Source organism: Lepisosteus oculatus, chromosome 25, assembly GCF_040954835.1.
Source record: "Lepisosteus oculatus isolate fLepOcu1 chromosome 25, fLepOcu1.hap2, whole genome shotgun sequence".
Lineage (NCBI taxonomy): Eukaryota > Metazoa > Chordata > Actinopteri > Semionotiformes > Lepisosteidae > Lepisosteus > Lepisosteus oculatus.
Window position 1 is genome coordinate 986,972 of NC_090720.1, and position 13,087 is coordinate 1,000,058.

The 13,087-nt window shown below is 54.5% G+C and overlaps 1 protein-coding gene across 10 annotated transcripts in view; it reads right to left on the reverse strand.

Annotated features, from left to right (window-relative positions):
- Nucleotides 1-1,293, reverse strand: part of agrn (agrin) — a 165,370-nt gene extending 164,077 nt beyond the window's left edge. For 5 of the 10 annotated variants that reach the window (XM_069183835.1, XM_069183838.1, XM_069183836.1 and 2 more), the window contains exon 1: nucleotides 641-1,293. In XM_069183835.1, the coding sequence (XP_069039936.1) occupies nucleotides 641-844 (204 nt within the window). In that variant the 5' untranslated portion in view covers nucleotides 845-1,293. The remainder of the gene's footprint in view (nucleotides 1-640) is intronic. The other 5 variants (XM_069183841.1, XM_069183834.1, XM_069183839.1 and 2 more) reach the window with 3 other exon arrangements.
- Nucleotides 1,294-13,087: the final 11,794 nt, after the last annotated feature.

Here is a 13,087-nt window from a genome sequence, read left to right on the forward strand (position 1 = left end):
GTCGGACCGGGACAGGCGCTGGGACTCACGGCTACCTGGGTCTTCGGTTGACGCTCTGTCACCCCTCGGAACCTCATCCCGAACCGAACTCACACCACAGGCTCGGTTCAGGGAAACCACGTGTTGACGGATCTGAGGATACTCGACCCGAGGATCATGTTCAAAAGCGATTCTTGTGATGTTGTTGGGGGGTTCCAATAAAAGTGTGTTAATGACAGAAGAGGCTCGGTTGTTTTTTGTCATCAGACAGTGGCGCGGTATCGACTCGCACCCCTGTCAGAAACACGCGAGCGCCGCCTGAGTGTCGCTCTCCGCCGCGAACGGCGAGCGAAGAGGTAGCGAGCAAACAGGTGCAAAATTAATCATTTCCAGACTTGAGATCTTTTCACGGTCTGGGGGGTCTGTGAAAGAAGGCGGGGCACCCTCCCCCCCTCCAAAAAAATAAGAAAAGGCGAGAAGGCTCTTTGTACATTAGAAGAGGCAACAGTTGAGCGCTCATCGACTCTCCTGGGGGGGGACCTGCCCGGAGGCTGTTCCCGTCCGAGCGGAGCCGGACCGGGCCGGGCGCGGTGCTGTCTTAACCCCGGCTCGCTCGCTCGCTCTCCCGCCGCCCCGGAGCCCCGGAGCCCCGGTGCCTTACCTTGCAGGAGTACGTGTTGTGCACGGGGTCCATGTTGAGGATCTCCTCCACGGTCCCGGTCAGAACTATGTTCGCCTCCTCCTCGCGCCGCTCCAGCGCTCTCTCCGGGCAGGTCGCGCGGCAGCAGCGGGCGCACAGCACGGCGAGCACGAGCAGAGCCCGCGAGCACCGGCTGGCCGCGGTCCGTCGGCGCTGCGTGGCCATGATCACGGCAGAGGCGTGTGTGCGTGTGTGTGTTCTCTCCGAAATAATCCCCCCACCTCCCAGCCCCGCGCAGGACTCCTGCTTCTCCTCGGGCACGGCGGAGTTATGAAGACGAGCCCCCCTCCTCTCTGCAGAAGAGCGCTCAGCTGAACTTTCCTGCAGCCCGCATCGATCAGGCGCTCTGGGGCGCCGGAGTCTCACGCCTCCACACTGCCAGCTCGTAGCAGCAGGGAGAACAGAAGCGAAGTGTTGCCCATAAGAGGAGGACCGAGGACGGTTGAGTCTCTCTCTCTCTCCCCCCCCCTCCTTCACTCCTCCATCTCCTCCTCCTCCTCCCTTGATTTTTTTTTCGCTCGCAAGAAAGAAATGACGATGACGCTGCCGATTTGCATGCAATCTGAATTGCTGATAAGGACCCGAAGAAAGAGCGAAAGAAAAAAAAGCCCTCTTCTGCCTGTTCCCTCATTGCCCAGGCTGGTGCGAGACGCCACCCCTAGGAGGAGGAGGAGGAGGAGGGAGACTGGGGGGGGGAGGGGGTCTGCCGTCCAGGTTAATGGACAATCAGAGCTCCTGGACGTGATCTGAGTTGTTAATATGAATGAGTTTCGGAGACCTGTTACGCTCGCAACGTTTTTTTTCCCTCTTTCCCCGTCCCCCCCCCCCAGTGGAAGAGCGGCCGCGACGAGCTCGCGTTCTGTTTCGTCTCGTGTTTTTTGTATCTCTGAGCCGTTTACGGTCCGGCTCGGCTCGGCTCGGCTCGGCTCGCACCCGCGTGGGACCTCAGGCCCAGGGACTGTGATTCCCGGAGCTCGCGTGTTCCCGAAACTGACAGGGGAGCGCAGGGCAGGGGCCGAGCGCGGCGCGGATGAGGGATGTTTGTTCCGCACATTAAGTATTTTCCTTTGCTTTGCTTTGCCGCTGCTGCTGTTGTTGTTTTAACTAGACTGGCATGAATCAGATTACAAAACATGCAAATCCCCGGAGCTCTGAAGTATGGACCGGCAGTGGGTTCGCAGGCTCTCGGCATTCATCAGGAGCAGAGGCCCGATCCTGCCCCAGTCGCGGTGCCGCTGTCCTGAAGGGAAGCTCAGCTGCTGGTGACACCGGCCGCAGCGGTGCTGGAATCTGGGGCAGCTCCGCCCCACTCCCGTCCGCCAAGCTCTTTACCCAGTACAGGGTGGCAGGGCGGGCAGCGGCGGGCCGCGCCTCGGACGGGACACCAGTCCGGCGCGGGACGGACACGCAGACGCAGACGCGCACACGCTCGCAGCGGGGGCCCGGTCTCCCACAGGCCCCCAGCATGTCTTCGGACAGGGGGAGGGCACACCAACCCCGCCTCAGGTCCGGAACTGGACCCAGGGCCCCGGCGCTGACCTCTAGTGCGCTGAGGGCAAAGGCCAACCACTGCACCACAGCGCCGCCCTACAGGCGTGTGGGTCATCGGATGTAAACGGGGCCACTGCAGGGGGGGGCGTCTGTGGCTCTGCAGGGAGCTGTGAGCACAGCGACAGTTCCCTGAGCTCCTGCGCAGGACGGGACGGGGACAGGAAAGGGACAAGAGCAAGGGGCCGGGCTTGGAGGAGCAGCCCCAGCATGCTCTTGCTCAGATTGCAAAACAAAAGGGCCCCTGAACCTCCCAAGAGCCTTTGCGAGCCAGTGGAGATGGCATGACTCTGCACGCTGGTCAGAGTGCGGGCCTTCCGGGAGACGTCCGTTGTGCATGGAAGCTCAGGAACACACAAGGGCACGGGCCCCCCTCCCACCGCGTGGCTGTGTTGTCTTCCGACCGGATCAAGGAGCAGAGGTGCTGCCCCCAGGGGGAAGGAACGCAGAGCCTGCCGGCTCGGACCCCGGTCCCGGGCTCCCTTCATCAGTCGAGGAGCGTGTGCCCCCCGGAGGACCCCAGTGGGTGGGGTGGAGGAGACACTGGCTCTCTCACCTGGGTGACCATGAACCTGCAGCACTCTCCCCGGGAGCCAGGCTCCCTGCAGCAGGGGAGGAGAGAGGGAGGCGCAGCAGGGATGTGTCATCAGCGCCGCAGTGCTGGGGCCCGGGGAATGCCATTAAATCTCCCTCCTCCGTCCCCTTCCCGGGTGTCTTGTTAATTGTAATGCGTCTGTTTGCTGCAGGAGGGACTCCAAGATGTGCCGCTGGCATCATCCCAAAAGAGCCCACGGCAGGCTCAGGCTGTGCTGCTTTCCGAGCGCGCGCTTACGGCTCGGAATAAACCTCGGACTACTGCGACAGTGAAGCGAGCCGCACACTGCGTGAGACCAGGGGGTGCCAGTACAGAGCGACTCGGCACGCCCCACAGCCCCCCCGAGGCTCGGGAGGCTTGGGCGTGTGTCCCGTTTCTGCCCCATGTGCCGCAGGGCTGCAGTGAACCAGATCTCAGCTGCTCCCGGGTCCCGCCCTGAGTCGGGGTCGTATCATTAGCGGACTGAGCCCCGAGGTGTGTCCGTGGTGCCCACGTTTCAGTGTGCTACAGGGACCCCTGGGGTCACCCCCCTTCTGCTATGAAGGCCAGGTCTCCTGAGCGCTGTGTGTCCCGGGCGGATCTCTGGGGAGGTGTGGGTCTCCCGAGCGCTGTGTGTCCCGGGGGGATCTCTGGGGAGGTGTGGGTCTCCGGAGCGCTGTGTGTCCCGGGGGGATCTCTGGGGAGGTGTGGGTCTCCGGAGCGCTGTGTGTCCCGGGGCGGATCTCTGGGGAGGTGTGGGTCTCCGGAGCGCTGTGTGTCCCGGGGGGATCTCTGGGGAGGTGTGGGTCTCCGGAGCGCTGTGTGTCCCGGGGCGGATCTCTGGGGAGGTGTGGGTCTCCGGAGCGCTGTGTGTCCCGGGGGATCTCTGGGGAGGTGTGGGTCTCCGGAGCGCTGTGTGTCCCGGGGGATCTCTGGGGAGGTGTGGGTCTCCGGAGCGCTGTGTGTCCCGGGGGGATCTCTGGGGAGGTGTGGGTCTCCGGAGCGCTGTGTGTCCCGGGGGGATCTCTGGGGAGGTGTGGGTCTCCGGAGCGCTGTGTGTCCCGGGGGGATCTCTGGGGAGGTGTGGGTCTCCGGAGCGCTGTGTGTCCCGGGGGGATCTCTGGGGAGGTGTGGGTCTCCGGAGCGCTGTGTGTCCCGGGGGATCTCTGGGGAGGTGTGGGTCTCCGGAGCGCTGTGTGTCCCGGGGGATCTCTGGGGAGGTGTGGGTCTCCCGAGCGCTGTGTGTCCCGGGGGATCTCTGGGGAGGTGTGGGTCTCCCGAGCGCAGTGTGTCCCGGGGGATCTCTGAGGGGAGAGAGTGTCTCTCCGGGGAGGAGCGGCTGTGTGCAGATTGTGTCACTGCCCCTGTACAGTGACCAGCAGGCGAGAGGTGGATGCTGCCTCCCTGCAGTGGGCAGGCGGCAGCGCTGAGGCAATGCCGAGCCCAGATCCGCGGGCCAGTTCTCAGACGACAGGCGAATCACACCGTTCGATCCGCTAATTATCCCTCCCTCAGCCCATCCGCTAGGACAGGAGCTCTGTCCACCCACTCCTGCCCTTCCCACTTCTCTGGAGCCCTCAGGTCAGCAGCACAGCGACCACGGCCATTGCCCGGCACCCAGGTGGAGCTGACGCACAGTTAAAAGGGAGACGACGAGCGGAGAATGAAAGCAGAGGAGCCTGGGACAGAGGGAGGGGCCCAGTGACCTCCTTCCCTGTGAGGGGCTGAAGAAAGGCGGTGGAGGCTCATGTGAGGCGCAGCCCCAGTACCCTCCCTTCTGCAGCCAAGTATGTGAACATATTCTTCTGCACAGAAACAGGCTGTAACAAGCTGAGCGCTCTTTCAGGGAACTGCTGTGCATTTTTTTCCACTTTACATTTTCTGAACTTGATTCATAACCTCAGCTATGAGGTCGCTGGCAAGCAGTCGGCAAGCAGGCATTCCCAAAGTGAAATATCCGGGAACGGAAGACATCCCTTGCAGGCACAGAATTAAACGTGTCTGAAACAAACAACAGAGCCTGTCGAGCTATATTTCGGGGATTGTTATGAGGCGCCTCCGCTGCGCTGCCAGCGTTACCTGACCTAAAAGTGGTTTTCCAACTGGGCAGATTAACAGGACCGGGAGGAGCAGCGACTCCAGGGATGTGTTATTGTTCCGGATGTCTCCCTGGACCAGTCCTGTCACAGCTATTGTATTGTGCAGTCGCCACTTCACCTGGGCTGCAGTTCCACTGCGTATGAAGTGGAGGACAAAACCTTTGTCTTCACAGAGACACATCGCACCAGAAAAAGGGCCCTAAATACTTTTATTTTTAGTCCAAAGAAATCACAGCACGAGGGCCGTAACCTTATCTGAGCTTTCCACGAGTCTCCAAGGAGAACAGCTCCATCTCCGACCCCCAGGGCCTGAGGCCGGTCCGCAACCTCTTCCCTGTTTGTCTTTTAAAAGGCCTTTCCTCGTGTTCGCTCTGGAAGCCAGCGGCCGGGCTGCGGAGAGGGACGTCATCGTCGTCTCCACACATGGGCACCCCTCTGGGCGCAGCCCGCGAGCAGGGAGCACACTGAATCCGCCAGCAGAGGAAGGAGAAACACTGGCAATCAGAGATGGAACCAGCAGCCTCTATTGTACGTGACAGCTATCTTCCCACTGGCTTTGTTCGGCTGTCAATGCATTCAAAAAATTCCCATGATGGCAACATCATAATATACTGCGTGTATGTCTGCACAGAAGCAGAATTCAATTGTGCATGGACCATTGTCTCCAAGACAAGACACCTGTCTGGAGGTCATACAGCACAGAGGAAGTCAATAGAGGAAACTTTATCCTGATTGGAGACGAATATTTCCCTCTGCTCACATTGGCATTTGAGTTCTCTAACAGCAGACACCACTGTCCGCACGTCCGCATGGCCCGGCCCTCTGGGGAGTTTCCCTCAGCTCTCCCACGGGTTTTCCATGGTTTCCTCCGAGAGGCCGAGGGCCCGCTGCCGACCTCTCAGACAGACAGCAGGGGCGCGAATCCGGAGGCCTATCCCATTGGTAACCCTGCTGTGAGTCCATCAGGGCTAAATAAGCCCGACTTTGGATGTGTTGGGATGGGAGGTCAAGAGCAGCAGAAGCCTAATTCTGCCCCAGGCTCTGGGCATTAACCTCCAGCTGCTATTGCTGATGGACTCACTGAGGGGGCTTTGTCAGAGGCGGGTAGTTTGTTTTCAGGATTGTTTAGACCAGTCGAGCCCCACGCTGTCCTGCAGGGTGTACAGGTCTCTCTAGACCTCTGGCTGTGAAGAGTCACCCCGACAGTATCTCCCTCCTCCCTTCTCTTTCTCCACATGCGCAGCAGCTGCGCGCTCTGTGTAAATACACGGGTTCCACAGCCTTCGCTTCCCAGCCCCAGACGGAGCGTTATCGCCTCCCGTGATAAGCAGGTGACCAGAAGAAAAGCAGACAGATTCTATCTCTTCCTGCCCCCCGGGGCCGAGCCCACAGCCCGTGACACATTCCTCAGGGCCTGCTCATCCTCGCAGGGAGGCCGGGGCAGCGGCGCTGTGGGGCATGTGGGTTTGGGGGCTCAGGCAGCAGAGGAGGGGGCAGAAGACTCCGTCCTAACTGTGCTTAAGAACAGATCTAGCGCAGACCTGTGCCAGTGCTTCCCTCCTCCGATGAAGAGAACTGACGCCTCTGGTTCGAATGTAAACTTTACAGTGCTTTTACAATGTGTTATACATAAACCAGATATTTCAATATATTCTCTCATACACGTTACATATAAAGTCACTTGATATCAAACACAGAATCCAGAAATAATCATTTCATTGCACCTGTGCATACGATATATAAACTGAACTAAAACGGGGATGGTGTCAGATACTAAGTCTTTTACCAGAATCATTTATTGTGACTTTGATCATATTTTATCTTTAATGGGAGCAAAACGTTGGTCTCTGTTTAGCAAGGACCGACAAGCATTGCGAAAGTGCTGCACAAACTTTTTACTCTGCCCCCGTGGGTAAAAAAATACAACAACAGTTGAATAAAAGCAAACTCAATAAGCGTTTGTCTGAAACGGTGCTATGGGCTGCACCCTTTTATTGATGAACAGTTAACTTTTTGGCTAATTAGGAGCCGTATAAGAGAAGCCGAAGCTGCCAGTAACAGGGGAAAGGTCCAGCATCTCTCCTGGGAGCAGAACTCAGAGGACCAGAGTGGAGAGGGTTGGATTCGGGGGCTGCGATATTTTATAAAGACACTTATTTCCTCAGACCTTTGGCAGCCAGGATGCTGAATCAATTAGAAAATGGATTTGGGGAGTAATTCAAGTGTCTCTTACTGTCATAAATTAGCCCTGGCTGAAATGACCGTATTAGCTGATTGCCTTTTTGAGATGAAAATTGAAGGCCTTTCAGCTTGTGGAAGTGGGCTTTCCCCTCGCACTGGGAACAATGAATGTGATTAGTGGTCACTCAATGAGATGGGATAGGCCTGCATCTGCTAATTTCCTTTATTTGCTCATTTTTAATTCCAAAGCTCTGTGCATTTTTTTTATTAAATATATTTTGAATGCAATAATACAGTCTGCCTTCAGTTACCAAGAAACTCCTGGGCCATAATTTAGGTTTGGATCAATACTTCCCAGCTGGCTGTGGTATTCTGATGATCAATAAAAAACCTGGTGAGAAAAGCTAGCTTGGATTCAAACTCCCTGCATGCCAGGAGACAAGAAAGTCTGTGTTCTGAGAAGCATCAAGGAAGGTTTCTTCCAGCAATTTTCAGACCCTGGGGATTTCTTTTGAAAGACAGGTCAATCATCTAGAAAAGGTGAAAAGCTGTTACTTCCCCATCTGGTGTGATTTAAGTTTGCCTCCGCTGGAGAGTTCACTACAGAATCCTACCCCTAGTTCCTAATTCCTTGTCTCGTTCCTTTTTTATGGGGTCAGCCTCTGGTTTTGATCAGAGCAGAACCCAGATTCTGCTTACTCAACCCCAGGCTGAAAGTTGTACAGTATATGGCCCCGGAACCCCAAGAACAGAGAGACAGAGAAAGCATCACTCCTGCTCCGCCTTACTTGAGCTGTGACAGAGCAGAACCAAGACTCCACGGCACTTACTGCCGCTGTTTGAAAAGAAGAGCTCCCGAGTCGTGTTCCCGTGTTGATAAATCCTTTCGTCTTGCAATCCAAAGCTGCAAACAGCGCTGAGCCCAGCAGGACAGCAGGCCTTATTTCCTGTGTGCGAGTGAGGTGTCACCTCACCCCCCATGAGGCCAGGGCAACCTTCTGTAGGTCCGCAGCTGCAAGCACAGTCTTGCATCAGGAAAGATGACAGCAGCAGATCTAGGAAGCAGAAACACCCCTTAACATCTGGAAACAGGTGTCGGAGCATGTTGCCGGAAATGTTTTTGGTCCAATTTATGACAAATATGAATCGCGCCACACAGACTGAGTCTGTGAGTCTCCAAACCATGACCCATGCTCTGCCCCTCTTACCGACACATTTTCTCAGTTGTGTTCATAAGACATAAACATGAAGAATGTGATACAACGCTTAGAAACCTAGTTTTCTAACAAACATTCTTTGGCATTGCAAAGTTATTACGGAATTACTGAAACAACAGTAAGGCCACTGCACACATGTACAGTATAAAACAAACACAACAGCGAATGAAGATTCATTGTGTGTTTATAGCAGATCTTTCTCCCTTAATCAAATTGCAAAAAAACAGAAGGAGAGTCTCCCACACTGTGTCTGTTTGGTTTTCTCGACAAACTGTCTGCTGCCAGAGCCAGAGCTTCCAGAGACGTGTGCAGTTTTTATCGCACGTGTGCAGTTTCTTTCTGGAGAGATGGAGAGACAGAAACGCTGGGCTCAAATGGAAATGAAAGGGCTGTGTGTGTGTGTGTGAGAGTGATGAAAGAAAGTGCGTTCATGAACGTGAATGTCTTTGCTCACCACCTTATAAAAGATTTAGACACGCTTGTCAGAACCTGCAAAACACAAATGCCAGAGCCGAGCGGCAGAGTTCAGTCCGTGGGCCGGTCACAGCAGAAAAAAAACTTTTACCCAAAAAGACAGAGCTGCATCTCTCTCCTCTGTGTCAGTTCGCGCTGCCAGTCTGACAGGGAGGGCCGCGGCCTAGTCCTGCTCAGTGCAACAGCTGTGTTGGCATTTCCTGTCCGGGTTCATGAAGGCAGAGTAGTTTGGGAAAAGGAGGCCTTGAGGGCTGACTTCCTTAGTTAATGTTTTCTTTTCAGCAGTGTTTTGTTGTCCAGTCGGCGTCACCCGCAAACTCATTTTCATTGCGGGTGACGAAAGTAGCTCTTATTTAAACACTAGGGCCCTTTGGAATGGGTCGCTCAGCTCGACGTGCTAGAGGCAGGGCATGGCACAGTCCTGGTGAGCCTGTGTCAAAGCATGAGGCCCGCAGTCAGGAACGGTGTCTGAGGAAAGGCAAGGTGTAACCATGGTAACGTCACGGACAAACTACAAAGGTGCTCTGTAGAGTTACCACAGTAAAGGTAGCTGAAGGGTAAAGGTACGATTACACAATGCATATAGTGCAGGTAGAGACTCCCAAACCCTGCTTCATTCCACTACTGCAAAACCTTTCTTTTAGTCTGCATGCATCTTGGGTCAGTGCCCACCGACTGTGGCGCCCCCTGGAGGTTGGTTGCAAGAACAGCTGTTCCACTGGGGGTGTGCTGTGCAGATGAGCAGACTGGGTTCGGCTCTTGCACAGCCCCATTCGCACCCTCAGGCGTCCCCTGCTGTACTGATTCAGTCGGCTGGCGCATTTATCCACGCCAGTTTGGTTTCCTTTTTTTAATTTAAGCTCTCAGCCGTCGCCCCGGACTCAATAAAAAACCAAAAAAGACACCATGTGACTTTTCCCTTTGTGGGCAGAGTGAAGATATTCCAGCAAAAGCTGGACCACAGCTTGGAAGAAAGATCAACCCTGGATTCTGGACCCGAAGGTCTTGGGTCAAAGCCCTGCTGCTGTAGCCCAGAGCACTCAGAGCACTCCAAGAGCCCTGCTGTTCAGACAGGCAAACTAAATAAGAACAGAACAATCAACTTTCCAGGCAGTCATTGTAAATGAGAGCGTGTTCTTGCTCTACTCGTGTGGTTCAATGAGGAATTAAACCAGCTGAAAACATTCTACAACGGATTCCTGCCGCCCATTTCCTTCTAAGCAGAGCCACTGTCCAAAGCAGAGCTTCTTCCCATGCAAACGGTCTGACCCTGTCCAGCCCCTGACTTGTGCAAAGCAGTAATCAGCTTGTTAACGATCCGCCTCGTCTTAGCCAGGAGTCAATCAGGCCGCTGCATGCCGGGGGGGGTGTGAGTGACAGGGGGAGCTGGGCTCTGCTCGGAGGCCCTGCGCTGATCACAGCAGACATGCCGTCACGCAGGGGAAAGCTGTCCTGTTTTATCAACAACAGATAACGCCATGCTGCGCGATAAAGGCGAATAATCACCCTCCCCTTCCAGTCAGAGCCAAGGCAGAGCTTGTTAGCCTAAAATAAAACATGCAAAGTATCTAGCAAGGCCATCAAACCATAATAGGACTCCAGTCCCATCCAGGGCCTGCTTATCCAGCAGGAATACCAAGAAGGACTGAATGAAGTAAGGGAGATCCCCGGAGCTCGGGGGCTGCGTTTGTCCTTGTTGGGAATCAGCGAAGGTGGAGCCACAGGAGGTCCATTCCCCATGAGCTACACCGGGCCTTTGCTGGCTAAACCCCGCCACCTGCAGGCCTGCGGGGCATGACCGACACCCCTAACCATTGCATGTTAGAACCCCTAACCTGAACCCTAAATCCACAGGAGCCGTGGATCGGCTTCATCAGATCCACCTGCTGGGCACAAATAACGACCGCTGCCCGACACCACGTCTCCGCCGCACTGAAATGAACGCAGAGTCATCCAGCTACTGTCCAGCCCACAGCATGAGCTCGACAGTAGCACCTGTTTCTCTGGAAACGTCCCTCATTCCTGCATATCAGCACCAGGGGGGAGTGGATGCAGAATGAAGCCATAAGTGAGCACAGAAACAGAGTCATGAATAATTTGCAGCATAATTCATTCACGATGTTTGGCAGCTATTAGCTACCCGCACTGCAGCTCCAAATTGTTTGTGAGCCAGAAACGCTGGGGACGTGTACAGTGCTGTTGTGTAAATGCGTCTTCCTCACGGGTATGTCTCCCCCTGCTGGTTAGTTGCTGTGCACGTTTTCGGCTGTTGTTGGCAGTTGATCAAAAATACAATGAAAATGTGAACCAGACAACAATCCAGTTAAAATCACTCTATTGGCCAAATAGAATTTCTTGTATTGGGAATTTGTCTTTTCGCAGACCCCAGCTTGCTCTCCATGAGACACACAGACAGAGAAGCTGGGGGTCAGAGCGCAGGGTCAGCCACTTATACAGCACCCCTGGAGCAGTTGGGGTTAAGGGCCTTGCTCAGGGGCCCAGTAGGATTCCTCTGCTGGCCGCGGGGATACGAACTGGCAACCCTCCAGCCACAGGCGCAGATCGGAGCCACAGCTCCGCCGTCAGTCCCACCTCAGGAAGATAATCATTTTCTTTAGAAGATCAGGGGATTAAGAGACAATCTTCTGCTCCGATCTTCTGGAGATAGGGAGGCACACACATGTCAAAGAACACTGTCATTTTCTTGTTTAGAAAAAATATGTTGGGAATCTGTCCATTTTAAGGTGGGGAACCAATCGATTTACTTGTTCCAGTATTAATCTCACCCCCTCCCCAGGCTGCCCTTAAACAAACCCTGGAGACCCAGGAGAGCTCGTTCTAAATCTGGCCAGGGGATGCCATGCTGACCAGGCTAACGAGATCTAGCACCTGAGAGCTCGGTGGAGCAGGTGAGAACCAGCAGGTGAGAATCTCTGACCTGTTCATTCGAGGTGGGAGGAATCCCTAATGCACCAGCAGGTACACTGGAAGGCCAGGACATTCGGACACCCCACGCGCACACACACACACACGCACACACGCACACACGCACACAGAGCTCTTTCTGTGGCACCACGTCTGACTGGCTGGAGGATAGTCCCGAGACAGGCATCCATCTCCCAGCTGGCCAGAACAAGTCCCGGATCTCCACCCTTGTGGACAGGTGGTGAAACACACGGATCCATCCCATGGATCATTAGACCTCAACACTCCCTCGACAGGCGATCCTGCTACCAATGTCAGCGCCCACCACAGTCTCACAGAACAACCTGGGGGATAGACAGACATTGTACACCTTGTACTCTCAGTGTCACGGACAAACCTTCACGTTGCATTGTATTCAATAGAGGGTGGTGCAGTGTTTAGCATTGCATTGCACAGCGCTGGAGCCTGGGGTCTGTATGTTCTCCCCGGGCTCGTGTGGGTTTCCTCCCACAGTCCAAAGGCGTACTGGCAGGTCAACTGGCTTCTGGGAAAGCTGGCCCTGGTGCGAGTGTGTGCGTGTGTTTGTGACTGTCTGCCCTGGCGTCCTGCACCATTGCTTGCCTATTGCCCCACGCTGTGCACCACTGTGCCCACTGCAAGCCCAGACAGGCCCGGGCTCCCCCATGACTCTGAACTGGAAGCAGCAGTTAGAAAATGGATGGATGGATTCAGAAGGAAATATTAAAGGGTGAGTTAAGTGTGTTATCAAAATTCCTTAAGTCAGACAGCTGTTCCCTGACTGAATAAAGTTTAAGAGGATTTCTGTTCTCTAATTCATTCATTCATCTTGCTGGCAATACTGCAAAAACTTCTAATTCTGCAATCTAATTTCTGCAATTTCCCTCACGGGATCAATAAAGTATCTATCTAATTATCTAATTATCGTTTAGTCATTGGTCACGTACTTCCTCTGATGTGCTGTGTACTGCAGCTCCTGTGGGTCACACAGGTGGGGAGCAGCCCTTCAGTGGCACTAGAGTGGGTCTCCACCTGTTGGAAGAGTGGTGTAGAAATGCAATGAAGTATTACTGTTTCTATTCTCTCAACCCATGTAACGAACGAGTCTCTTGATAGTTTACAAAGAGGAGTTATCATGACACCTTGTGGCTAAACCCTCATACTGCAGCCCACATACCGACTAGATCAGCAGCGAAGCACTCTTAGCAGTTATAATAATAATAATAATAATAATAATAATAATAATAATTTCTTACACATATATATTGAGCTTTTCTGGACACTCCACTCAAAGCGCTTTACTGGTAATGGGGATCCCCTCCACCACCCCCAGTGTGCAGCCCCACCTGGATGATGTGACGGCAGCCATAGT